General features: G+C 39.9%; 1 protein-coding gene across 4 annotated transcripts; it reads right to left on the bottom strand.

Annotated features, from left to right (window-relative positions):
* Positions 1 to 760: 760 nt before the first annotated feature.
* AADAT (aminoadipate aminotransferase) lies at positions 761 to 26,678 on the bottom strand. 4 transcript variants are annotated; one of them, XM_015860975.2, is made up of 14 exons: positions 26,546 to 26,677; positions 25,862 to 25,930; positions 24,941 to 25,109; positions 24,079 to 24,211; positions 23,413 to 23,487; positions 22,069 to 22,278; positions 21,510 to 21,575; positions 20,127 to 20,209; positions 18,981 to 19,077; positions 18,086 to 18,147; positions 16,953 to 17,017; positions 14,975 to 15,081; positions 14,227 to 14,328; positions 12,104 to 13,046 (listed from the first exon to the last, which is right to left on the bottom strand). In XM_015860975.2, the coding sequence occupies exons 2-14, from the start codon at positions 25,926 to 25,928 to the stop codon at positions 12,996 to 12,998; spliced, it is 1,287 nt and encodes a 428-aa protein (XP_015716461.1). In that variant the 5' UTR covers positions 25,929 to 25,930; positions 26,546 to 26,677; the 3' UTR covers positions 12,104 to 12,995. The 4 variants fall into 4 exon arrangements, 2 of the variants coding, with proteins under 2 accessions (XP_015716462.1, XP_015716461.1); XR_004306999.1 differs by lacking the exons at positions 12,104 to 13,046; positions 14,227 to 14,328; positions 14,975 to 15,081 and adding exons at positions 761 to 2,288; positions 4,122 to 10,233 and having other exon boundaries at positions 26,546 to 26,678; XR_001554759.2 differs by lacking the exon at positions 14,975 to 15,081 and having other exon boundaries at positions 26,546 to 26,678.
* Between the last annotated feature and the right edge of the window lie 1,254 nt (positions 26,679 to 27,932).

The following is a 27,932-nucleotide window of genomic DNA, read 5'->3' as shown; positions in this document are numbered from 1 at the left end:
TGTTTTTTGTTTTGTCACATACCTTCTTCTCTTCTGATGGTTTCTAAAGCTTCTTTTTCCTTCTCACATTCAATTTAACAATATTCTGATATGTTTGTAAGTCTTTCTTTTTGTCTGCAACATAGGTTGATAATACTACCTGCTCTCATTGTTCCCAGTCCGAAAATACCAAGTCATGTCAGGAGAAATTATAACAGATACTGGCAGATTGTCTAAGAGGGAGAAACTGGTACCATCTGTTAAGATAAATGAAACTGCAAGAAATTCCAAGACTCGTAGGCTGTCAAAATATTCATTGTTGCAGACTTATACTGGGTAATACTTGTTTGTACTTTTCAGAGTAGATGGATGTACAGAAATTTGAAAGGCAGGAAGAACAAAGCAAAACACCCACCTGCCCAGCCTCCCATCAGTCACTAAACCTTGCTGATTGAACTGGGAATGTGAGTGATTTGTTTCTCCTCATATATCCCTCAGCTCCAGGAAGACCTGGAATACTACACCAGTGTATGTTCTAATTAATACATCTGGGGGCTAGGTGCTCTGAAGGACTGGGCTCTCAGAAAGGTGATGTGTCCTTAAGCAAATCTCTACAACTTTTCCACTGAACTACAGTTTATACATCAGGAAAATGGGGATAGTAGCTTCATAGATCATAGAGTAAGTTTTAAGAAAGCTTTACTGTATGTTCCACTGCTTGCATATACTGTGTAAAGTATTGTGAATTGGAGTTTTCATGCAGGTCTTTAGTTACTGAATATGAGATTCTTTCTTTTGTTTTTAATATATCAGTGAAATCAGTTTCTATACATTAATAAGTAAATATTTCAAACAATGCCAATTTGTAAGAAAAAAAAAAAAGTAATGATAATATAGCATATAAAACAAATGATGGACAAAGCAATTTCTCACTCCCTCCACCAATCAATGCCCAGCCAGTCCCCAAGCAGTAGCAGCCTCCCCTTCCACCCGTCCACCTTCACGCCTCCCCTAGTCAACTCTCCTTGATTTTATAGGGTTTTTTTGCATTATGTCATATGACATGAAATATCCCTTCAGCCAGTTTAGGTCACAGCTGCCCTGGTTCTGTCTCTTTGCAACTCATTGTGCCCCTCAGTCCCTCACTGGCAGAACAGTATGAGAAGCTGAGAAACTGAAATGTCCTTGGCTCTGTACAGCACTGTTTAGCATTAAGTAGAAACATTAATGTGTCTTCGATATTGTCTTTCTTCCAAAGCCAAAACGTGGTGTCATACCAGATGCTGAAGAACATCAGCTCTGTCCCAGCTGATACCAGGTTGCATAAATAAGACAAAATGGAGCTGACATAGTCCAACTGTCAGCAACTAACATACTGTATGCTGGTAACAGACTTCAATACTGAGCATGTAAGGACTTTCAGCAGTAGTATCATTTCATGTACTAAAAGCACCATGCACACTTTCCATCTTGCATCTCTCCATGGTGTTCTATTTGATGGCTTCAAAGCCTATGTCCTCTCAAGTCACAAATGATTGCCTTGCTTGCTTAGGGTGGCCTTAGGTTCATGTCTTGTGCTTCAGAATTTATACTTTAAATCAGCTATTTGTCTGTGTTGGAAACATTTTCCTTTTGTGACAGTACTGCTCCGAAATGAACTGAATAATCCAGTCTGAGGCAGCAGAAGAGAAACAGGCACCACTTCTACTTGCCTGGGACAGTCTCTAACATTTGGAATCAACCATCACATCAACACTACCTCTGGAAGCTGCGTGGTGAGACAAATCACTCACAAGCAGGAGATACAGTTCAGCTCTGGAGAAAAGCATATGGAAGCTCTGAAGTGTTCCAGAAACTGTACAGAGATGTCACTTTGCATTTTCTCTTCCCTTAGGCAGGTGGATGGTCTCACTCTGCACCTTCTGAGTGATGGAGCTTGGCAGTGTAGAAACTGAGTGATGATTCTGTCCTGCTCACCTCACCTGCACCACGCTATGTGCTTTGCAACAGCACAGCTCAGAGGATTGTGCAGTGGTGGTAGTCTGTACAGATCAAAGTCTTTTAGACACACAGGCTGTGTAGTTGGTGTAAATAGCAGCATTCTTGCTTTTAACATAGCTTCACTGCTGCCATTCTGAAGACAAACCACCTTAGCTAATCTGAGGACTTGCTCCATGCCCTGTAGCTGTTTTCTTTTCAGATGGGCTACAGTGTTCCCAGCCCTTCGGCTTCAGATCCCTTAGTGCAACAAAGAGGAAATGCTCCTAGGAGTGCATAATCCCCCTGGATTTTGCTCTTTAAGCTTCCAGCTGAAAAAGGAATCTATGTAATAGTCATGTTGCAAAAATATCCATCATTCCAATGTTATGGCAAACTCGAACAAGCAGAAGCAGTGCTGCTCCTCATTTTGCTCAGATGCTGCTTCTCAAGTCTTTCTGACTTACCTTCATGTAGTTGCTGACGTGCAGGATCACAATGCGTGCTTTAAGGTTTTAAGAGATTTGCTAGCTAGAGATAATTTCACTGCTACTTGGCATCTTTCCTTCCATAGATCCAGGCTCAAAGCAAACAGAATTGGCTACAGTATTGTAACACTTGAAGTGTGTTTGTATGTGATAAGTAACTAATCATAGGGTTATCACAGACCGGGGGAAGTGAGACAAAAACACTAAACTGCTTGGTCATATGTGGGCTCAGAAAAAGTTTAGTTTTCTGCACCAATAAGGTGGAGAGGATTTCTGCTCCCTATTAGCTTTCTGCAGTATTACGATTGATAAGTAAATGGGTATTTTAGGTCCTCCAAAATAGGAAAAACTGAGAGGGCAAATGGACTCACTATAGCTGTCAGGTTTGGGGGAGCTGCAAGGGATTGCTGTCACGGCCAAGCTGTGAGCTGTCAGAACTGAAGGCATTGCAAGGCAGCAGGGACATCTCTGCATTACATCATATGCTTTACTTCTTTAAGTGTGGGAAACTTTTAACACTGGCCTGTGAAATACATCTGTTACGTTGTTTCAGATGCAGCTGTTTGCTTTTAGGCTGATGGACTTCAGAAAGATGCAAATTAAGCATCTTGGTCATAAGCTCTAGTTTTCCTTGCAACAGTCTTGTTTTGTTTTGGCTTTTTTTTCCTGACAAGGTGAGGTGTAACAGCTATACCGCCTTTACCATCTTTGGAGATCATGCCTTCTTGTGTCAGAAGCTTAATGTGAGCCTGACAGAGCTTTGCAGAAGTAACAGCAAGTGTTTTGGAGTAGATTATGACAAAAAGCCATGCAACAATTTACAGAAATGATTGGGGTCTTTCTATTTTGTACAACCATAATTCCTGTTTAGTAGTGGAGGAAGAGTTGCTTTGCTTATTGTATGAATGGCTCTGTAGCAGTACAACAGTGAAGAAGGATGTATAGTAGATGAAAAAATCCTAAAGAGTCCTTTCTGCTAATTGAAAAGTGATCCACAGTGACTGTGATAGACAGGGAATGACCATGCTAATTTCATCTCTTTCTGCTCAGCATATATGTGGGCATGTGCAGATCCTTTAGACTCATATTCAGAGCCTGGCAGCTTGGTACAACACTTTTCCATCACTTGGTTATGTGATATGTGACCTCTGCTAAGGCATTTATATCACTCATCATCATATATCACTTGCAGCACACTGTGATAGCAGGCTATCAAGAATTTCAGCATGAAAGCTGTAACTTTGTGCATCAACCTGAAAAAATTCTTCCATGCAACCTGCTTGCAGCCAGCACCTTTCAATTAAAGTTCTGCTAACTTCATTTGCTGTTCTCTTAAGGAACTTAATTGCTTCAGTGGTGGGCTGTATGCTTATTGACAGTCATAGGAAACAGAACAAAAACATTCAACAATTTAGGCCCCTGTCTGTGGTTAGTCTTCCAGGCAGTGTTATATAGGCAGTGCTTTCTGATTATTAGCATATGCAGCTGTTTGAAAAATAATTGTTCCCTCGGAGGGTTTATTTCCTCCTTGCCCATTTTCTGCTCATTGCCAAAGAAGTTGAACAGGCTCTAAGGAAGGTCCAGCTTTCCAGGAGAATTTTGCAAGGCAATTGTTTTTAAAATAGAACAGACACCATTACAAAACAGCTTCTGGTAACATATGTGTCTCATAATTACCTGTGAGTAATGGTACTCCTGGCTTTGTATTTCCTCCCAAATTAAGGTTAAGTGTCCTAATGAGAGTAAGCAAATTTTGCATAGAGTGTTGCTGACAAGTTGGTTACACAGGAGTTGCCAGGCTGTGCTGGGTGTCAGTGGCAGCCAGTGTCAACCACAGTGCTTGTAGATGTGGGACTGGTCAGAGTCATCAGGTTAAAGAAACCTAGGGTTGTGCTCACCATGAATCTGTAGAAGAAAGAGTGGAAAAATCAGACGCTGCTTAGAGGGATGTGGATATGTTCCATACGAATGTATATGTGCAAGTTAATACAGATCAGTATTTTTCACGAGGCTGAGCTAGAACTTCAGGTGAACACTTACTCAAATATTTTCTCACTTGCATTTGCTGGGTTCTGGCAAATACAGCAGCAGCACAGTTGCTGCAGACATGCCCTGTGCTTTCTGACCTTTCAGCTATCTGCCTTATGTCAAGCATTCTTTCTGGGCCCAGGAGAATCTCAGGAGGTTGGAAGCAAATCCAAGTAGAAACATAAACAAATCAGGGCTCTTGATTTCAAAGCACAGCAAAGACATGAGTCAGTCACAGAGATGTCATTCTTTAGTACCCCGCCTGCTGTGTTCAGCTATAATTTCATTGGAAATCAATCCTAAGTGCTATCTCAGAGGAAGCTTTGATGTTTTTTTCGTGTAAGCTTTAAAAAAACAGCAAAGTTAGTGGCTGACCAGTGGCAGCTGATGGGTTAATTATTGAATGCAGACAAAATAACCACTGCCAGAACAGCAGAATATCTGAAATCTGCAACAGTCCAGCCTGCTCACATCCAGCAGTGGAACGATGCAATCTCTGGGGAACAGATCTTCCTCATATTATGATCTACAACTACATCAAAAGGCAATGCCAAATTCTATAGTCTATTACATGTACTCTGTAACTGCTGGTTACAGTAGACTTTGGTCTTTAATGTACCACTAGTAACAAAGTGATGAAGGTCTTGTGATTGAATCAGAGAACGTGACAGGCAAAAGGTTTGGGTTTCCACCACCGGCTTCCTCAGAAACTTTGGACAAACCACTGTTTTTGTGTCTTAGCATTCTAAACCATGGAATAAGATTAATTAAGCTGTGTGGTAAATGTACAAATTTTTGTAAGATGTCCTGGAAATGAAATGCTTTTTCTGGGCCTGCCTACATTCAGAGGGGACTGTAAATCCAGGCATGGGATAGTTTGCTTGCTTACCTGAAAACAAACAAGCTTTTGCTCCGACATAATGTGTGGATGGAAACAAAAGCTCTGTTTGTTTGTTTTTAAATTATTGTGATTTATGCAGTAATACTTGTCTTTGTGAGAGTGTGTCACTGTGTGTGTGTCTCTGAGGCCTGTTAGTAAAACTTTATCACAACCTAAAGAAAAAACACTTCAAGACAAAATATACAGAAATTTATATAATAATACAGTAGTTTGTATTAGGCTGTGCTGTTTCTTCATTAGAATCTGCTAGGTACATTTTGTTATGTTTTGGAAATCTGATGAGTCACTGAAGTTGTGCATTCTTGTGGATTAAATTATTGTCTTCTCTTATGTCATATGTGCCTTGCAGTGTGTGATGTAGCTCTACCTTTATTTTCTTTATCATCCACCATGACACATAAAAATTAAATACAGAAAAAAATCATCATGTCCATGGAGCATGTGTTTTGACTGGAGATTTCAATTACCATTGCACACAAGGTTGATCCTGTTTCCTCTGCAGTAGGATCCCCTTCTGCACCTCTGCGATTGATCCTCAGATGCTGAGGAGGCTGTTTGCTGCCCTTGCTGCTGTGCAGGTGATGGAGTGTAGGTGCCTGTAGGAGAAACTTATATCTAGTCGAAGTTTTATTAATCAGTGGCAAGGTTGTAAAGATGCCTTTCATTTGGACAGGCTCATTACTGCAAGTTTTCAGTGACTCAGCAAATGGAGGGCTTTAGCTGTCAGAATAAAACGGTGTCTTGGGGCACAATGCTGGAGTTGGGTTTACTTTCACCTACTGTTAGCAGAAACTGAAAGTCAATGAAAGTTATAGCAGCAAAATTTTCCAGTGCAGACATGACCTTACTGGAGAAAATTGTGTATTCAGCAGGGCCAGCAACCATCTCTTGATGTTTAGAGGTCAAGTCCTCCCTGTGTCTTGTATTTAACCACCTATACACACTGAAAAGGGTGGAGATGCATGGCAATTTAAGTTCTAGTCTTTTGACATGGTGCAATTTAAACTGTGTTATACGTTACAGAAAAAAACTCTGTTTTGCCTTATGAGGAACTGCAAGACAACAGTTCACCTTAAGAACTTGGAAAAAAGATAAGCTTCCTAAAGGGACAGATATCTGCCTTACTTTTCTGGACATCCTATGCACTGCTTTTTAGCTGGAGGGGTATAGTTTTCTTGCATGGCTGCCTTAGAAAGAAAGATTTTCAGAAAATGAGATCACCTGGCTGATTTTTATTTCTTTTTCTCCTTTTTCCTTCTTTATTCTAAGGGGGGAAAAAAAAAGTACAATCAGGCCATGTTTTAATTCTTTGTTTGCTTTATATGAAATCAGTGAATATAGTGATGTTAAAATTAGGAAATATACAGAAGAGTTAGGCTAACAAGTTGTTATGTTAGAGAAGAATGGATGGAGCTTACCCTTATCCTGGGCTCACTGAAAGTCTCCACAAGGAGCAATCTCCAAAAGAGATCCTTCCCCAGTGATAGTCAGCTCTTTAAAGGGGTCTAGGAGAGATGGAGCCAGGCTGTGCTCCCAGGGCTGAGTTATTGCTTGCCTCAGGTGGTTAATCAGAGGTTCAGGCCATGATTCAGCAGTTCCCATACATTTTATGAAAGTACGGTATAAATTTGAGTGTGTAGCACTGACCTCTCAGCTGATCTATAGCAAAGCCCTCAGGTTGTCAGTCATCCATGTGGCAGAGTAATATGTAACAAGTGGAGAGGTTCCTCCTTCACTGCTTCCTCTATGCTCTCCCACACCATGGCGTAGATTAGCACTGTAGCTGTACATGAATTTCAGTTCCAGCTGTGGTGACTTTGGTGTGCAGCTCTGCCATGGCAGTGCTTTCACCACTACTTCTAGTTCTACTACTATTTCCTTACACCTTTCCCTTCCTGCTATTAAATTCACCTGTGAATTAGATGTGACTACAAAGAATATACACAGTGGCAGAAAAGGATCTTTTTGCAAAGAAAAAAAAAATGGATAGAGGAACATGCTGGAAAATTATAAAAGAATTTGTCATGATAGTAACACATTAGAAGAGTTTTTGCCACAGTATAAGCAAAGTTATGTTGTGTACAGATTAGAGAAACTCACCCAGTTAAACGAACAGTTGGGAGCTTAGAAATGATCTCAATAACACAGTTACCAGGGGAAAATTTCAGCAAAGAACCACATTTACAGAATGCAGAAATGCTGCATTGCATGCTAGTGTTTTGCTCCAGGATTTAATAAAGCATTTAAAGATATTTTCTCTTTCCCAGATTGTCTTCTTGCTTATCTCAATCCTTTTTTCATCCTCTCCAATATAAGCTAGACAGCAAAGCACCTAAACCTTTGTCTGGCAATAGTGATACATATTGCTTGGGAGCTCTTGTTTTGGAAATGTTGAATCTGGGTCCCAAAATGCATTCTAATTAAAACCTGGGCTGTTTGATATTAACAGATGATACTTGCCAGACCATGGCATCAAAAAGCAAAGGAAGATAAGAATTAGAAAGGTGCCACCTTCTTGTAAATTCTTTTGAAAAGCCCTTGGAATGAGGCAGCCTCAAATAGGAGGACACAGAGCTTCGGAGAATGACAGAGGCAGTCAATACACAAGTGCAAACTCATTCTCCCAAAGTTATCACTCTTGCATAATTTGACTTATTTACCACTTCAAACCAAAGCAAACCAAATCTGATTTCATACTGTCCTGTGGAGAAAATAAAATCTTTTGCAGTTAAGTTTCAGTGAAAAAATAGGGCCCAAAGTACGTTATAAACACCTTTTGGTGAACAGCATTATCAGTTGCATCTGTTCATCCAGGGCAGTTCATGTTCACTAACACTACACGTTTGGTCCATCTGTCTGAATTCTGTGTGTGTGATTTTGGTGGGAATCAAGCAAAAAATTTGAGCCTGTAATTGAAAACATGCGAGACAAAAATGTAACCAGTTTCTTAGGAACAGTGTCTTGCAATTTCTAATCCAAGCATTTTAAAGCACTCTAATGCATTACATGGATGTAATATGGAAGGGCCTATGGACAGTTAGGGGTAGCATGTCACAATTTGAGCAGTCCAGTGGAAATGAGGAGAAACCATTCTAATCAAATACAAATGCTGCTGATAATCTTTACAGAAAATTTAATTCTTTTTCAGTAGCATGGCATTAGCTCCTGTGTCTAAAGTGTACCATAAGACTAGCTTGCTTGTTGTATTCCATTAGATCATTCTTTGTTGTTGTTAACAGTGTTTTCTGTGTCAGCATGCATATGTTAACCCTTCTTTCTCCAAATCTCTTGGCTGTTAGTAAGATAACTTGCAAACACTAAGATAACTTGCAGACATTCATCTGGCTTTTTAACTTATTCTGTATCATTTGAAATTATAAAGAGATCACAAAGCTCTTTACACTTATGCTCATGTATTTTAATTTTATGGCGGCAGGATGCTTGGTGGAACTCTCTTGATGAAAAACCCTGCTCCTAAACAAAACTAGACGACGCTGTTTTTCCGTTCTTCTGAAAACAGAGACAACTCTGAATTCCCCAAACCTCAACATTTCAATTGTCTGGTTTGCTTCTCAAACACTGTATAAGAACTTACAGATTACTGAAATCAGAATAATAAAATCTTTTGTTTCTAATGTACTCTGCAGCCCATGAGAGGAAACAACTGCGTGGCACATTTTAAAGTCATACAGTTAATATTAATGGTCATGCTGTGTACTTGTAAATAATCTGTCTAGTACATGAGGCTATGACTTATGGAAAACTCACATTTGTTTAAATGTTTCTGAGATAAGCATCTGCAGCAATGACTGTTCTTACTTTGCTCCATCTTGTTTGCAGCAATACATAGAACTTCTACTGTTGGGAGTTGGACCTCAGTGCTACAGAGTTTGTAAGAAACTCAAAGGAAAACTATTTATCTCTACTTTCCCTTCTTGGTACAGCAGCTAATGCTCCAAGAGGCAGATGCTGGAAGACTTCCCCACTGGGAAGTTTAAGTCTAACTCCATGTTTGTTGTAACCTTGTCTTTTAACTAATTAGTGCCAGTTTCAACAATGGAAATGGAAAATTACAACAAATGTATCACTTGGTTACATGCTTAAGGAAATCTCATTTCAGTGTGTGAAGAATTTGGGATAACAATATTCAAGATACCTAAATATCCAAATATTATCTCCTGGAGATTAGCTAAAATGATTCATCCTACTGCTTCTTTGCTGGAGTAGTGAACACCCCTTTAATCTGAAACTATTAATTGCTTTCCAGACCAATTTTCTTTTATTGTGAGCCCCGAGGCTCTACATAACCATGCTGTTTTAATATAGGTGTTACAGACCATGCTTTTAATGCTGTAAAACTTACAAAGAAAAGCCTTGTTTCTTTAACATTTTCCTTTACTGGCACTGTATTAATTCCACATGTTATTCTGTTTTGGCAGCTCTGTAAATCTGCCCCTGTTTAACTTCATACAAGAAAGCAGAGTTAGTATGGAAGAAATAGAAACTTGTCTAATTCTTATTTTCCCATGGGTATTCACCTATGTAAAAGTCCCAGTGTATATCACTGAGATCTTCATTTGTAGGACTGTGCTGATAGTAAGTTCTGGGGTCAGTTAAAAGACCTAATTTTTAATAAATCTCAGCTGAGGAGAAAAGTAAATTCATCAGGAATGCCATGAAAAGGTACCTCTAATTCTTAACCTCTTAACGATGTGACTGGAATGGAGTTCTACTTGGGAGAAAATAAGAAGCAGTGTAATAGAGTATTACTTAGTCACCATTCTGGAGTACCATTTAGCCAGAGGAAAAACAACAGGCATACATCAGTCCCTCAGCTTCCACTAACAGAAGTGTTGGTGCCTAAAAGTTGAAGAGAAAAATGAATGAATGCGCTAGTAGTATTACCAGCAAACTCACCATTTGTATCTGCTTTCATTAACCAAGAAAACAAAAGAATACTTCAGTAATTTCTAAAAATTTCTGCTAGGTTGTCAGTTATACAGCAAGAGACCTCGTGTGACAGAACAGCAAAAATATGTCATGAAAACTGCTATAGAATATGTGGTTTATTGCAAATAGCTTTTGATAGCTACAATACTAAACTCTGTAGAGCTAGCAGGGAATCTCATAGCAGCAGTCATATTTGTGAACAGAGTTCTGGGCTACTCATTCTCAGAAAGAATTAGCAAGATTCTTATCCTTCCTCTCTTAGTGACGAATGGGCTTTGCAATGTGACATAAAAGCTTCCACTGTTACGAGAAAAGCGAGGTACTGGTGTTCCTAATTACAATGCTACAATAATGAGAATGGATTTTTCTTTGTATGTGCGGAGTGCTCCTCACTCAGAATGATTACAGCTCAGGCACTGCAATCATTCTGTTCTCCCCTGAGACACAACTGACAGTGGTCAATGACATCACAATGTGCCTGACAACTCAAATCAGTCTTAAATGACATTTCCATGTATTCCGCTGTGAAATACAGCAATGACATTATTTTCATTAAGCAAACACACCTGCTCATTCTGCTGTATAAAATGTTTTTCTAAACTGAACTTGAGGTAAAAATAAAAAAAATTGCTTTATTGGTGATAGAAAAGTCAGCAATCTCAAAATTTCTGCATGCAGCTATGAAACTGAGTTGAAAGCTGAACATTTGCTGTTAAGCAGCTCTGCAGAGAGGACATTGCTAGTTGGGCCTCCCATTAGCAGCATCAAAATTGTAGAACAGCTTCATTTCCTAATCCTTGCAGCTTCTAAGACTCTGTTTGTGCCCTGGGCACAGCTTCAGGACTACACAGAATCACAGAATGGCCAGAATGACCCAGGTTGGAAGTGACCTCAAGGATCATGAGGCTCCAAACCCCCTTCCCCCCCTTCCCTCTGGCCAGGCCACCACCCTCCACATCTAAAACTAGACCGGGCTGCCCAGGGCCCCATCTAACCAGGACTTGTGCAACTCCAGGGATGGGGCATCCACATCTTTGGGCAGCCCGTGCCAGCACCTCACCACTCTCTGTAAAGAACTTCTCCCTGACATCCAAGCTAAATATTCCCTCCCTCAACTTAACAGCATTTCCCCTTGTCCTGCTGTTATCCGCTCTTTCAAAGAGTTGACTCCTTTCCTTTTTATATGCTCCCCTTAGGTACTGAAAGGCTGCAATGAGGTCACTCTGTAGCCTTCTCTTCTCCAGGCTGAACGAGCCCAGCTCCTGTCTTTGTAGGGGAGGTGCTTCAGCCCTCTGATCATCTTTGTGGTCCTCTTCTGGACCTGCTCCAAGAGTTCCACTTCCTTCTCATCTGGTGGCCCCAGTGGTGGACACAGTACTCCAGATGGGGCTTCACAGGGGCAGAATATAGAGGAACAATCACTTCCCTGTCCCTGATGGCCACCCCTCTTCTGATGGAGCCCAGGATACCATTTGCATTCTGAGCTGCAAGAACACATTGCTGGCTCATGATAATTTGTTCATCCACCAGAATGAAAAACATAACTACAGTCTCCTCCAGGGCTGTACCATCCACCCCAAGCCCAGTCCAACTCTGTGGTATGGCTGGCTTCGCCCATGGCACCAGCTTGCCTGCCTGCAGTGAGGACTGAAATGAAACCTAGGGATGTGGGTTGGGTTGCAGGGCAATGCATTGAGAAGCCTAGGATAATCTGTGCAGTTAAAACTTCCTGAAATTTTTGTACATAGTGCCAAGAATCTAACATTTGGGATGATAATAATAGAGGGACCAAAGATCAAAACATCTTTATTTTTGTAATTTGCTTGCTTTGTACATCTATGTCAAGGTATTGTTCATTCCAGTGTGTGCTCAGTTCAGTTACTTAAGCTCTTTTCTATTAAAAAAGATGTCTGCAGCTGCTATTTGCACACCCACATGCCTTTGCTTAGCAGCCATTTTCTAACACAGACCGAAGTGGAAACAAACAGAATCATAGCATCACCAAGGCTGGAAAAGACCTCTGAGATCATCCAGTCCAGCCATCCACCCATCACCAATATTTCCCACCAGCCAGAAAAAATAGTTGCAAGACCACTGCTAATTGCAAAGAACCTTAGCCAATGTTTGTAATCGTAGCCTGATTTTGCTATGTCAGTTTCCAATTTATAACATCCCAACCTCATTTTAATCTGACAAAACTTTAGTAAAACAAAATACCGATCTTCTCAAAACTAGTCAATGTACTGTAGGACAAGAAAGCAAAATAAAAAAGCAATTCCAACAAAAGGTCTTGGCAGAATGCATCAGTTAGAATTAAGAATGCCTAAGACTATCTCAGGTGTAACTTCCTAAATGACTGATTTTCCTGCTTCCAAACCCAAACAGAAAGCAAAAGCCAAAATCAAGCTCTAACAATACTATGGATTTGACAGGAAGAAGAACATTTTGTTTTTAAGCATATCAAACCTTTTTGGATTAGAATATATTTAGCAATGCAATGTACTCACAAAGAAAAAAAATCAGCAAATTATTTTTCGCTCTTTTTTTGTTTGTTTTTTAGGTGAAACAATGGAAACATCCACTGTACTGCACTTGATTTAAAGTGTTCTGACAAAATCCCAGTGTTAATTTATATTTTCTTGAGATGATTTTGATAGCTGCATGAACTCTATTCATTTTTTCCATACAGCTTCTTTTATAAGGTCAGCCAGTCTCTGGAAAGCCTGCAATGATATAAAAGATGGTTTAAATTCAAGTATGTGCATTACTTAAACACACTATCTACTAAAACTACCCTAACGCTCACTCATGAACTCACTGTTTTATACCACAAATTTCTGCTGATATTGTGTGTTTCCCCCTTTTTTTTTTAATGACATGCATGGGCTTTAAATCATATTGTGACAAGAAAAAGCTTCCACTCATCTGATAAAAAAATGGAAGGCATTTTTTTTTCTGAAACAGAAAAATACACTTAATGATGCTCAATGATTATTCAGAATTGAAATGAAGCTAATCAGTTGTTTTAATTGAACTAGTGGTCCCTGGAAGAGTATCTCTTTTAACCCATTATAGAGCCCTAGAGATGCCAAGGCTGAAAGAAAAGAAAGAACAATTCAGAGGAGAAGCATGCAGAATTACAATGGCGGCAAGGTACAATTTGACTGTCCATAGTATGGTTAGGAATTACTTCCTCTTTCACAAAGAAGAAAGAAGAAACAAAGAAGGACAATAGAAGCACATGTCTGTTACAGACCTGAGTAGCTGAATGAAAGTAAAGCTACAAATACTGAACTTTTGAGCACCTGCATCAGAGGATCACTAAATCTGCACAAAAGGTTATAATCTCCTAGACTTTCTCCCCACTGATTTTACAGATACAGCCAAATAACATCTGAACTGTTTATAAAACAGAGATTACTTCTTGAGAAATGAAATGCAACATGTAAGTGAATCATAGGAAAGAAAATCAATACTCTTCCTTACACAGAGTTGGCAAAACACACAAAAAAGGTAATTCAGTTTCAGGAATGGAAAATAAAGGAAATAAAAATACACACTGTTTGTTAATGCTAAGATAACTAGAAAAACTTTGGCCTCAGTGAAACTCTTCTAAATAATAACTGGGATGATTAAGTATAAGAATCTTCATGTATGAGGTACATGGAAAACAATTAAGGAGTCCTAAAATTTGGCAGATTTCAGGAAATTTGGATAAGAGTATCTTGCCCAAGAAACAGCTGCTTCAAAAGTACTGCTTTAGTGCCTAAGTACTCCAATAAATACACTGACAAATAAGAAATAACACACAAAGAAGTAACAATATCATTATATCACATAATTACATGATAAACTCTTCTCGATAAGAATGTTAAAAAAAAAAACCAAAAACCCCAGTCTCACCAGATCCATCTGGGCTGGAGAAGGCAGAGAGAAAGAAGCTCTGACATAAGGACTGGGCTCTGAACTATCGATGTTGAACGCTCCTCCAGGAACTAGTAACACCTACAAAAATGCGGTGAACCACTCAGATATAAGCACTCGTACAGGCTGAAAACACCACATTATATTAAATTTGAGAGGGCTCACTACTGATATCAGAATGTGGGCTGATACATTTTGTCCTTCCTAAATGAGAAGCCAAAAATATGCAAACTGGTATCAGACTTCATGTAACAAAACCAAAGGGCTCTCAGGCTGGTTCATAACCAGGTCTGGTTTACTGTCAGTGTTTAGAATACCAGCACAGTGGATGAAGTTTACTCAGTGAACTGCATTGTCTCTTTCAAATTTTAAAAATAAAATCACACTTCATTTTTCATACTAAAAAGAGTCAGTAATGATGGCTGCCCACTCTACTATACATACAATATCAAAAATATACTATTAGATATACAATGAATATATTGTATATAGTATATACAATATGTACTATATATATGTGATGTAAATTTAAGCTGATCAAATATCAACTTTTGAATACATATAAGAAAATATTTTATTAATGACACACTACATTATAGAACAATTCCTCAGACTCAGTGATGATTGTGGACCCAAGTTCCCTGCTTTTACAGGTCTGTGCCTATGTGCAAATAGATAAATTTATTTTGTCATTTCCTGATTTAATATCATAAGCCATAGGTCATACTTCTTTTTGCAAAGCGTTTTCCATGATCAGCTGCTGTGTATCAGAAACTCCCTTAATTTTGATCCATAAGAACATGCCAGCAGCAGGAAGATGCCATTCTGCCAAGCCTAGAGAAAGAAAAGGGAATCAAGAAAGTACTTGATGTAGTGGCTGGCAACCCTGCTGTGGCAGGGGGGTCAGAACCTGAATATCCTTGAGTTCCTTTCCAACCCAAGCTATTCCATGATTCTATGAATTCAAAGGGAATATGGATGGTTACAGAGCAAAGATGTAACCCTTCCCAAATTTAGGTACTAATCTAGTCTGTGAGGGCATGCATGCTGATATTTGCAGTACTTTTGGTAAAGTGATGACTTTGAATTATAGAAAACCCAAGTGTTAACAACTTGTGTTGACTACTTTGATATTAAGTAAACTACTTTTCCAAACAATCAAAAATCATTCTTATGATGCATCTTCTCCCAGTATCAATATGATTTAAGTGTAATAAAGCAGATAATTATTTTTTTTTAATTGGTTATAGATATTAGCCCAAAGAAAAGGGGAATCTAGGAGTTATGAAGAGGATGATGGATTAGAGAGAATTTGTCTTTTTATATATGCAGACCTACTGTGTGCCTGTTGTTTACCTAGAAGTAATTATCTGTTTTTGGACATGTTTTTGAAGAAACTACTTAACGTCTTTTTTACACCGATGTGTTTAACAAATACATATCTAAAGAGGGCTTGAGCACCTCTCCTGCAGAGACAGGCTGAGTCAGCTGGGCTTGTTCAGCTGGGAGAAGAGAAGGCTTTGTGGGGACCTCATTGTGGCCTTTAAGTACTTAAAAGAGAGCTTATAAGTGAAAAGGAGACTGAATTTTAATGTGAGCAGGTAATGATAGGACAGGGGGTAACAGTTTTAAACTAAAAGAGGGGACACTTAGATTACACATTTGGCAGAAATGTTTTACTCAGGGAGTGGTGAAGCACTGGCACAGCCTGCCCAGGGATGCTGTGGGCGCTCTGTCCCTGGAGGTCTTCAAGACCAGGCTAAATGGGGCCATGGGCAGCCTGGTCTAGTATTATGTATGGAGGTTTGTGGCCCTGCCTACTTTAGGGGAGTAGAAATGGATGATATTTCTCTTCCAACTCAAGCCATTCTGTGATCCTACAAAAATAGAATCTGTTTTCCATGCTAATACAGCTCCCATTACTAGAATAGACTACTCTCCTCTTGTAAGAAGACTTCATAGTCTTCCATACATGAGTATATTCTCACAGTGCAGCCTAAGGTAACCCAAAGCTGTCATGTTGTATTGGTATTTGGGGAACTGAGACAAAAAGGGTCAATAAAAGAAGACAAATTTTGTATCTAAAATCTGGAAATCAGTAATAGCAAGTACACTGATGACCATATGGTATTTCAGTCCCAGGGAAGTATCTCAGGAAGGTGGGCAGTTCCTAAATAATTATTGCTGATTCCACTGCAGACTGACTAAAAGGAGCAATTTTAGTCACTAACTGTAATCCCATTGTTGCTGAGCAGTTTTGTTCAGTGCTCTGTGATTAATCATAAAAGTGGATGACTGAAATTAAGTTCAGACAAAATGAGCATTACTACTACTATATTTAAGTCTTCTTTTAAATTTATGCAACTGAATCTGACAATTTCAGATGGAGATTTTAAAGACAGAGATTCTAAATGTAAAAAGAATGTTCTGGAGAGAAATACATGCTCTCTGTAAAGCTAGTTTACATGGTGATTACTTGGTGAGCCTTTTTCTCATCATCATTAACTTGACCCCCATCAGAAAAAGCAGGACAACTGCAGTCTTAGATAATTTGTCCTAAGCTTAATATTTCATGTCATTGATTTGCTCATAGCAATCACCTATCACTTCGGTCAAGAGGTGACCTTTAGCAATTTTTCTTGAACACAAAGATGATAATAGCTAGGAAAAAAGTCTGTGTTATTAGCTGTGTTGCACTGACTGACCTTTTAACCATTTGTCAGCAGCAATGAGCATTGCATCCCGCTGGGTCCTGTAGAACTCCACAACTCTGGAAGTACATTATCAATTCAAAGCCATGATCTCATAGTGCTTCAAAGTCCATTTGTTTCCAAAAGCAGAAACAAAGCTTTTTTACTTATCAACCAAGATGCACACTTAACAGAAATATGAACACATCCTAGATCAGCACAATACAATATACTGTGTATATGAAAATTTGTATTTGCATTAGAAAAGTCTTGAATGCTTCCCAGTGTCTGCAACAAAGCACAGATCAATGAGACAGATGGAGTGCTTTTGTAGCTGCTTCTTAATCCTTACATGTCTGAGAAAGTGCAGTATTAAACACTTTATAAATGATATCCATTCTATTATGTTGGTGGATACAAGCCCTGTTTGCAGTACTCATCACACTAAACATGCATACAAAGAGGATTAACTATTTGTATGCCTGCAAAAGTACACGTGATATTTATGCATTTAGGTTTAAGTTTTTGTAACAGGTACACATGGATAAAAACAGATCACATGATAAACTTGCCACGACTACCTGGCAGCTTCCCTTGTTTTAACCCTTTGAGCCTACTACCCTCATACTTTAACTAAAACTTCAAAATAATACAATATCTTACTAGGGAAAATGACCCTCCCCCAAGACATAAGAGGGACAAGCCTTGTACACTAACTAGTCTGGTATAAAATGAAGCAGATGTGATTCTGCAACACTAGACATGAGAGAGATGTATGGTGTAGAATCCATAAACCAGATGCAAAAGGGCACCCTTCTCTACAAATGAACCATACTTAGTAGTTTCACACTTCTTTGATACTCTTGGAACACAGAGCTTTGGTTTCTGAAACTTATTTTATGAAACCTAACAGACAATGGCTGTTGTGATCAGGTGTAAGAACCTTTCTCATGCTTTTCTTACAATGTTGTGACAAGCCTGTACAAACCATAACATACTACCCATTACTGTAGGAAGCTTAGGGTTCAAATGGTATCTGATTGTGACATTTGAAATGCCACATGAATACTCACGTGGATACCTGTTCTGTGTAGGTGGCAAGAAGCAGCATGACAGATAAGGGGATTGAAAATATGCCATGACCTTACCTGTCTGTGTGCTCCAAGAAACCCTTTTCTCCCCACTGCTGAAGAAGCTGTGATATTATTATCTAAAGAAATAAAATACACTATCAATACAAGGCTGCTCCACAATCTCAGAAGATTGATTGCCCTGTGTATTATTCAGAATTCCACCCGGGCAAGAAACTGCACGCAGGGTCTCTTGGAGCCCTTTATAGATGGAGGTGGCAGAAGCAACAGACTGTTGCAGCTCATGTTACTGTTATATTCAAGGTCAGTGGCAACATTTGGAAGTTAGAATTGGAGGAAGGAATGGATGGAGACCTGAATATGGTAATCTGGGAGAAAAAGGAAGTCAATGTATATTGTTTTACAGAAGTTCCTTCCACTTGCATCAGTCTCTGTGCTTAAATACTGCCTCTATGATAAACTAATGGAATTGGAAGTTGTATGTAGATGTGCTTGATGTCTCCTTTCCTTGTTACTAATTATAAAGGAGCTGATGATGGCACCTTTGTGAGGTCTGTGAGCTACCAGTGTTATTTTAAATACTAAGCATAAAGAAAAATAAGGAGGGGGAGGGGAAGAACTACTTCCACTGTATGCTTTATATTGAGGTTATTCAAGTGATCCCATTGGCAAGAGATAAAACATCTTAAATCTTGATTCTTGAAATCTGATGGTTAACATATTATATTAGCTGAAGCAGTAGTACGTTCCATGCAATAAGCTTTCTAGTTCTGTCTGCAGTTTCCTTGGTGGTCTCTTCCTTTTGGTCAATCAATATCTGTTCAATATCTGTTTTTAGCTACAAGCTAAAACTGGAAAAATGTAGTGCAACTACAAAAGATGCTTGTTATTAGTTTCCTCTGACTTGGAATCCAGTTTTTCAATACAATTCAGTTGGTAGTTTAGTACTTGCCTGTGTGAAAGTGCTGGTGTGCATTGTAGAAACCTGGATGTGCAGAATAACTCTGTCAATAAGAGTCTTGGGACCTGTCAGAAAACCTACTCTCAACCTAGAAGAAAATGGAAAAATTACAACAGGAAATGGCAGGTACAAATCCTTTATGTGAGTTATGGGTTAACTTGTAACCAGAAAACTCATTTCACTAATGTACTAAACATCTTGTATGTATTTATATCTTTAATACTGCCCTAAACCCCAGGTTTACACAACTTATGAGGTGAATTATTCATATAATTAAAAGCCACGAATGCTCAGCTCTATGGAAAAATATGTGAATTGGCAAATAGGCCGCTTCTTTTGCTCTTTTAGCCCTTCAGGATAAATGCACTACAGGCTGATAAAATAGGTTCTTATTAATGTTTCATTGCTATGACCTGTCTTAGCTCAGACTGTTTTTCTTCAAATCAAAACCAATCAGTAAGCTCAAATGTGTCCTTGGCAAAGACTAAATTTCATTGTGTCTTTTTGTAGGATCACTTCTGGAAGTGCCATCACACCTTGCATCATGCTATCTCTTCTCTTTTTGGGGGATGGGGTTGCAATCCACTAGCTGTCAGAGCAGAACTCACATTATTTTCTTATATCTATTAGAATAATAAAAGCAAATTTAAACACAAATATATTGTTTTGTGTGAGACCATCCAGCTTAATTTTTCAGGAGGACACAACCCAAAAGAACCGTAAAGCTAGAAGATATCGCTATAACTCTGATTGGTTATAGAGAATTATGTCATTATTTATTTTATATATTGGAAGAATCTGCAGAAATGGTAAAAGACAGGAAAACTGGTAAAAGACTACTGGGAGCTCCGGGAAGAGAGCTTCAGGCCAGCATCTCAGTCTTTCTGCCTATGTTGTGCCTGGAAGACTGTCCTGCTTGGGCAGGATGATGTAACCATCAGAATCAGAGGAGAATCAGAATTTGGAATTATAAATGACTTCCAAAAGATGACAGGAAAAGTTAGTACAATGAAGAAAAATACCTTCCAGAAATTATCAGGTATTAGGTGAAAAAACTGTCATCTGATCCTTTTGTACACAATATTAGTCTTGTGCCATAATCAAGAGGTAATCCTGAGGAGTCTGAAGGGTGCTTACCCAGATGAGAGAACTTTAGAGAATGAGTCAGTCCTGATGACTCTGCCATCCACATCCATTGAGAGGAAACTTGGAGCCCATGGCTTCAAAGAAAAATAAAAAATATAGTTCAAGTTTTTAGTAAGGATTGTGGTGCAATTACTTTATTTGCTATGAAGATGTAATTATTTCTTAAAGTACATATTTTGATAGTGAATATTTTAGAGATGGATGTCCAAATGGCAAAGGCAGTGACTTACTGACAAATGGCTGTTTAGCTGTCTGAGATAAGCTACAAGATCTGGTTTAGTGTTTTGTTGTAGCTACAGTAATGGGAAGACGGTTGGACTAGATGCTCTTGTAGGTCCTTTCCAACCTTGTGATTCTGTGATTCTATAATAATAATATTCTGTGAAAGCCATCAAGAAATCAGCCTTGTTTCTTTTAGATGCTTAGCCCTCCGATCAGCACTCAAATGCTCAGTACAAGATTTGGCATGATGCAATAAGCAGGGGAAACAAATTAATTCTCTGTCCAGATTTTTATGGAGTATACAGAAGGATACTGTAATTTTCAAGATGGAACAGTAGCTTTTAGCTCTACTTAAAAAAAAAAACAAAAAAAGAAGTTAGAAGATATGTCCAAACTTTGATTTTACTGAGTTCAGCATGCTTTTTCCTTATCAAATATTCTACTTCCTATACATCCTTGCTCATTCTCTAGCAAAGCTAAACAATGCTATTGAATGACTGTGAAGCACTTTTATTGCCTCCTCCCACAAAAATGTATTTCAAAATAGAACACTAAACACTGCAGTTTAGCTTCTAGCAGTGTTTTGCTTCCTTACCAGATCAGCTTTTTATTCCTGAAGCTGGGTGCTTGAGTAGACTGTGCTGCTGCAGATCCATTAGGGAAGACAGTTAAACACTTTGTTACCCCTAGGGGGAAGATCTGCAGGGAAGGAGGGAAGCTGCCTATACAGTACTACTTCCTATGTCTTTAGGGATAAATGGCAAAAGGGCAAAGGGGTAGAAATGAGATGTAGTAGATTAGGAGTAGACCATCTTCCCCTGGATGGAGAAGTGAATGGGTTGAAAGGAACGTTAAAAGGCTGCTTTTCAAGTGCTTTTTTTGTGGTATGTTCTCCTCTGCAGGGAAAAACTTTGCAGTTTTCTTAGTAATGAAGAAAATTCTGTCCTGTGTAAGGCTTGAGGAATTTGAACCACCACAATTAAAAGGCTGATGCAATAAAATACCACAAAGAGGAAAAGTAAAAGTAGCAATAGACTGTTAAGCATATAACTAACTTAGAAGAAGGATGCGAAGAGTATCCAAGAAGATAATGGCTCAAACTTTAATTCTTTGGTAACAGAAATGAAGGCACTAGGTAGTAGCTAAGATTACCTTTTCAAACTGAAGAAAGTAGTAAGGATCATCTTCTATTATAAGGAAATCATATTTTCTTGCAAGCTAAAGAAAAAAATGAATTGAAAGCAAAGACTGATTAAAACATAAAGACTGTAAATTCAATTCTTCATGTACTCTAGATCTATTGCCAGGACCATACTAAGACCCCACATGTTGCTCCTTCACTATATATAAACCTGTAACAGAAGGAGGTTTCAAATGCTCAGTTCAGACATCAATCTAAACAGTAAACATGCTACCTGCAGTGCAAGGACAGGTACATAACTAAAGGTGTGTTCAAAGGGTACAGTATGCTTGTGGTAAACCCACTTGGAATCTACTGACAATGACACCAGGCAGAAAATAATTTACCTAATATACAACCTGCTAGTGAAGATTCCTCGTGAAAGTGGCTTTGTTTAGAAACAAGTTCTGGGAAAAATTTATTCTGGACCAATAATGGGCCCAAATGTTGCATGTGGAGTACCTTTAGCTAAAACAGGATAGACGTTTACCCATTTCTACCTACAATATTCATGGGGCCCCTGATACATACCTGATAAATCTCCTCCTTGCGATCTGTGGTCAGAGAGTTCCCAGTTGGGTTGCAGCCATTTGGAATTGTGTACAGGAATTTGGGGAGAGGGCGGCTATGACTTTTTATATCTTCTGGACTCCAAGCAGACAGGATTTCTTTTAGAGCTTTTGGAATAATGCCATGTTGGTCGCTCGGAATGTTAATAATATTACAGCCCAAAGGTCTCAGCTGTTGACAGGATGAACAAAACTGTCATAATCCTTTCTGACTTTATAGCTATCCCAAACTCTTACATCCTCATGATTCAAATCAAAGCTTGTTGAGGTTTGCTATGTAGCTTGTCAAACTTACTGCATTCGTCTTTATTTGCCCCGTTAAGCCACATGAGAAAAAGGTAACTAATGTCTACTGCTTTTCTTCTACAGGAAGTGACACATTTTTGCAAGCAGAAAGGCACGTGGAGAGTTTGAATTCTTCTCTTCATGCTCTCAACACAGAAAGTTTACTGCAGCTCTACTTCCAGTGGATCACTGGTATTCTACTTGAATAGAAGAGCCAAAACTGTAAGCTACTCTTTACTGACAAAGGAGAAAGAATCTGCTCATAGCAGATATATTCAGCAATACATGGGAGAACAAAATAATGCTATTACAGTGACACATTGACAGAATTATGTCAAGAGCTGTAGGAAAAATACTAACAAAACAGTACACTGTCTCCCCTTCATGGGATTTCAATCTGTACCATGTAGCTCAGCATCTTTAAGTAAAAATCTAAGTTGATGCAATAATTTTAAAAGAATGTTCTTAACAAGAGATTTTTGATTAGCCAAACAATATCAAAATTCCTGTTAGTGTAGGAGGAAACTGGAATGAAGTGGTACACAATCTATCCTAACCCTTCTTATAGCTCATATATTTTTATTTGATGTTTAATTATACAGCAATTATTTTTTTCAGAAGGAAACTTTGCTATTTTTGTGCAGTCCTTACTAGTTCACATCTGAAAACTCTTTAGTTGTGGGTACAGTATCATCAGACTATAAAATACTTCAGCAGAACACAACAATTTGTTGAAATACCCACTTATAAAATCTGTTCTGAGCTGACTGTTGTGATAGCTTCCTTCCCAATCCCAAACATGACCTCAGTCCTAGAACAAACTACAGGATTTAGAAAAGGATGCTGCGTCCTGGGGATAGCTTTTATGAATAAATCTTTATGAACCCAGCTGGTCTAACAGTAAAAACTTGACATTTAGATGTGTTTTGGCTGTAAATACAGGGCATACAAGCAAGTAGAGCAGGTACTAAAATGCCATTCAAATCTAATGTTCACAGCTTTTTGCTGATGAAATACTTACAGCTGCTAGTGTCCCAGAATATGTGGGGGCATCCAAAAGGATGCTGTCCCCAGGATTAATGAGCATTTCAAATACCTGTGAAAGAAAATTATTTTAGAAGTATTTTACATATGCTTCCTAGTTCCGACTTCAGTGAGATTATAAGTCTTGGTTACACATCAGTAATTCCCTAAAAATTTTAAGTAACTACTGTCTGTGAAGAAGACAGATGAACAACCAGCTTTAGAAACAAAACAGAGCTAGGAAATAACCGTTTGAAATGGGAACAGCTCTCCATACAACAGAAAGCATTTCACTTGCAGAAAGCATCAACCAAGCAGTGGTGCAGACTGAACAGGTTGATTATTCAAGGAAAACTAATACAGTTTGTCACGTTACAGAAAAGCAAATAAGGCACTGATGTGCTGATTACTTGCGTAACAAGAAATATAACCTTGGAGTATTTTCTGACAGTCTTTTTGGTTTATCTGAATGTTTATGTATGACAAGAGACTGCCCAACATGTTTTAAGTTCTGTTACCTTGTATGGATAGCCTGAGATGTTTGTTTAACAAATACTCTACACAAAGCTTTGCAGAGATGCTTAATGCTAAGTATAGCTGAACTGAGGGAAGAAAACATCATCTTGAAAGAAGTACTTCTAATATACAGAGTTCTTGGTCCTACTTTGCACAAGCCTTCCTGGCTGCCGGTTGTGACACACACTTCCATTTGTCCTTGCTCAGGACTGTAGTTGGCTGTGGGGGGATTGTGTAGATTCTTCTGAAAGTTCTTTAGCCACGACACCAGTTCTGGAATCCTGAAAGAGGAACGAGGTAAGGTGCATCTAACATCTTACATGGGCTGAAAAGAGGCTGCTCCTCAAAACTAGTACACAGTTCTGAGTCTGGCTTTAACTGTCTCACAACTGTAATACGCCAGTTGGACTGTTTTATTAATTAATGAAAAATATATCAATGTTTCTTCTGGAAGAGCAGCAAAGATGAGCATCTACACACACAAAATGATGACTGTGAAATCTGTGAAGAAATGATTCACTGAGGATGGAAAACGGGTGGAGGCTAAGCAGGATCTGCTCCTAGGAACAATCTTTCCATACTCAGATGTGGCCGTCTGACAAAGCTTGCAGGGCTTCTGGAAGTGAGCTACAGATAGCAGGAAATTCAGAAATGAGTTTTTAAAAGAACTGTTTTAAGATAAAGTCTTGTAGTACATCTACAAATGCCTGTTTACTAAAGTTGTGTTCACTTAAGTATTGGGAGAAGCTGCAACTGCACTGATTAACGCCATATGTGACTACATAGGTACATGCATATTCTTGCCAGCCTGTCATAAGCCTGACTTGGTGCTGCCTACTGGGGAGTTAATAAGAGTGCTAAACTAATATAACATATGCAATTTTTGTACTAAAAATGCCAATACTATAAAAATGTCAGTTCAAGCACCACAAGTGGTGTATGTTGACTTCTTTAGGGTACCAAATAAAGGCAAAATGAATGCTCCAGGATCAAGCAGCCTTGACAGATACCCTGCTGAGGCAGAGTACTGAAGAGCCCTCTTCATTAAGTCTTCCCCGATCTCAACAGCATTTCCATGTCCAGTGGCAATAGTAGCCTTCTTAAATGGAAAAACAGCAGGGTTTGGTGCCCCTCCAGCCAGAGAGATGAGAGATGGAGGAGACTTTTGCATCAATTCAGCTACAGTAAAAGGAAAATACCTTGATTACAATTTAATTATTGCAGCAGTTGTTCACACACTTTATCTCACAATAAACCAGGTAAGTTTGTTCTGCTTTACTACTATGGGCAGTTACATCTGATTACAGCTTTTAAGTAAGGGAGCTGGAATGTTTCTGGCAGTGTGGCTTTAGTGGCAGAGGCACAGTGTAAATAAGGCAGTATGAAGAAAATGCTGACAACTCTTGCTTCAAATGCAATTTCACAATCACTCACATCCAATCTGTGCTCTGCTACGAGCACAGACTGGACCTTACTTGACAAGTACACGTGCTCACAATAAGGAATTCATGCTGTCTTGATGCTTTCAGCTCAGATGTGAGAGGATGGATAGCATCAGGTCTGGCTCAGTGCCTTCTGATTCTCTGTTCTCCATTACTTATTAGACGATTGGACAATGAGTGGCAATTCATAGTAAGCTGTGCCAAAACCCCTGCTGCAGAAGTGGTAGCAGAGACTTTCCGGCACTAGTTTAAGTGACAACGACACTATTTCTGTTGTCTGGATGAGTTTCTGAAATGAATGGTTCAAGGCTATTCTTTTTGTATGCACTTGACATCTCTAGATTAAAGAAGTCACCGTTAACTGGCCCTGTGAATACCTGGCAGGCTTTCTCTCAACCTACTCAAGTCTTCAGTCACAGCGTCTCTATAAAGTCTAGAACACAAAATGATACTCTTAAGGGGACCTGCCAAGAGCAGGCATATACTCACTCAGTACTCTTATTGGAGATGCTTTTCTTGCTGCACTCACACTTGTGATAAACCGAGAATAATTCATGCCTGTGGGGAAAGCATAGTCAGTTGAGCATTGATGGGGAAAAATGAAAGGGAACCCCAGTGCTTCTGGTGCGTGCACCTGCCACGAGTAACACCTCCAGATGCTCCTATCCACAGACAGGCTCTATCATGTCAATCTGTATTCAAGTCAGTATTTGATCTTTACTTTTTGGAATGAAGGAGTTTTCTTCTTCACATACACTGTCTGGGCCACAGCCTCCCTCCTGCTAAGGTCACATAGCACAGGATTGCAGAATAGAATCCTTTGGATTGGAAGAGGCCCTTACAGGCCACCCAGCCCAACTGCCCTGCAGTGGACAGGTACAGATAACCCACAGCAGGGCCATGTGCTTCGAGTCCCATCCAGCCCGGCCCTAAGTGTCTCCAGGGCTTCCACCGCATGTCCGGACAACCCTTCCCAGCGCGTGGAACACGAGGCAGTGATTCTGGGTAACAGCTGGAAGCCTTTTATGCCAGCGCAGCGCGGAGCTGCCGCTTGCTGCTACGGAAACAACGCCATGTCCCCGGCCCGCCCCCACGCGCAGCACAGATCCGCTCGTAGCGCTGCCCCGCCGGCACCCGCACCCCGCGGCGGCTGGCGGGGGGCAGCGCACCTACCGGCAGCGGGACGGAGCGGAGCCGGGGGCGGCCGCGTTGTAAAGCGTGAGCTGCACGGCCCGACCGCTCCGGGCAGCGGCGGCTGGGCGGGGAGAAAGGCCGGGGGGGCGGGCTGCCGGCCCAGGGCACTGCCGCTGCGTAGGGCAGTACCGAAAGCGTGCGGGGGGCGGATCCCCCCTCCTTTATTTGTGTATTTATTTATTACAACTCGGGTTGTAGGCGGAGGAGGCAGGAAAGCGTCAGGCGGATCGGGGCTGCGTGGAACGTAATTTTGTTCTGTTTCCGGGCTGCCCGCGTTGTGCTCGGTGGCACGGAGCAAAGCCCCCAGGAGGCCGGCGGAGCATTGCCGTCGGTGCACGGCCTCGGAGCCGCCGCTCTGGGCCCGCAGTGACTCCCGACGACCACCAGGTGGCGCCGCGTTCCCAGCCCTTGGCGTAGCGGCGTGTGTTAGGCTGTGAAATACTCCTACTTGACGCCTTACCTGATTTAAGTCAGTAATTTGTATCAAAGCAGAAGGATTCTCCATACACAGACACTTAAGATTAGACCACGGGAGAGGCAAGCCAGACTATTGGGCTGTCAAGTGCCCAGCCGAGGCCTTTTGTCTGCTCCCCCTGAGCGGAAATGATAACAGAACAGCAAACATTGCCCTGTGGGGCCAAATGCTGCTTAATGAGACAAGTCAAACACTATAAATTAGTTAGGCCCATAGCATTCTTTTCTCTACAACAAGCCAGCTGAAGGTTGTACTCACAAAGATTTGTCTGTTTAACCTGTGACACGGGTGCACAAACATGAGAGTGCATGGAAGAATGCAGACAGATTTTGTGAGAATCTAGGGGAAATCTAGGTAAGATAATTAATACTGGAGGAGTTTTTCTCTTTAGAAGGTCTAGTTTTCATTTCAAATTAGAAGCAGTAAAACTGTTTGATAGTATTGTGAGATTGAAATGCAAATGGGAAGATGTGCAATAGAAGTGGGCAATCCTATCTCTTTAAACGTGCATTATTCAAGGAGGGAAGGAAACTGAGTTCAAGCCTGTGCTTTGCTGCTCACAGCATTTGCTGACTGGCGAATACATATTAACTGCATGAAAATGTTTAGGGATTTGACATTCACTGGCAAGGAGAAAGCTCATCATCTGCATTCCTTACAGCTGCTGATACTCAGCCTACACACCCCTACTCTGATGTCAATGGTCTAAATAAGGGCCATACCCTAACTGATGGGTTTAATCCCAGGAAATCTCTGTTGAATTATTAGCTCAGGCTCTGACTTCCACGACTACATACTGCTCCTCAAGCAAACTGAAGATTTTCTAGTTTCCAGTTCAGGTGGGGAGGATTCTGCAATGGTTAAACCTCACTCAAAAGTCCAAACTTACTT

This window comes from Coturnix japonica, chromosome 4 (genome assembly GCF_001577835.2).
Source record: "Coturnix japonica isolate 7356 chromosome 4, Coturnix japonica 2.1, whole genome shotgun sequence".
Classification (NCBI taxonomy): Eukaryota; Metazoa; Chordata; class Aves; order Galliformes; family Phasianidae; genus Coturnix; species Coturnix japonica.
Note: the sequence above shows the minus strand (reverse complement) of the source record. Positions and strands in the feature narration are given on the sequence as shown.

Bases quoted from the DNA above. Each gene is read 5' to 3' on its own strand.
- AADAT (XM_015860975.2), bottom strand. From the start codon at position 25,928: ATGAATTATTCTCGGTTTATCACAAGTGTGAGTGCAGCAAGAAAAGCA. The intron at 25,110-25,861 runs GTGAGTATATGC...CTTTTACTGTAG, and splicing joins ATCTCCAATAAGAGTACTGA to CTGAATTGATGCAAAAGTCT. The intron at 17,018-18,085 runs GTAAGGTCATGG...ATGTACTTCCAG, and splicing joins TTCTTGGAGCACACAGACAG to AGTTGTGGAGTTCTACAGGA.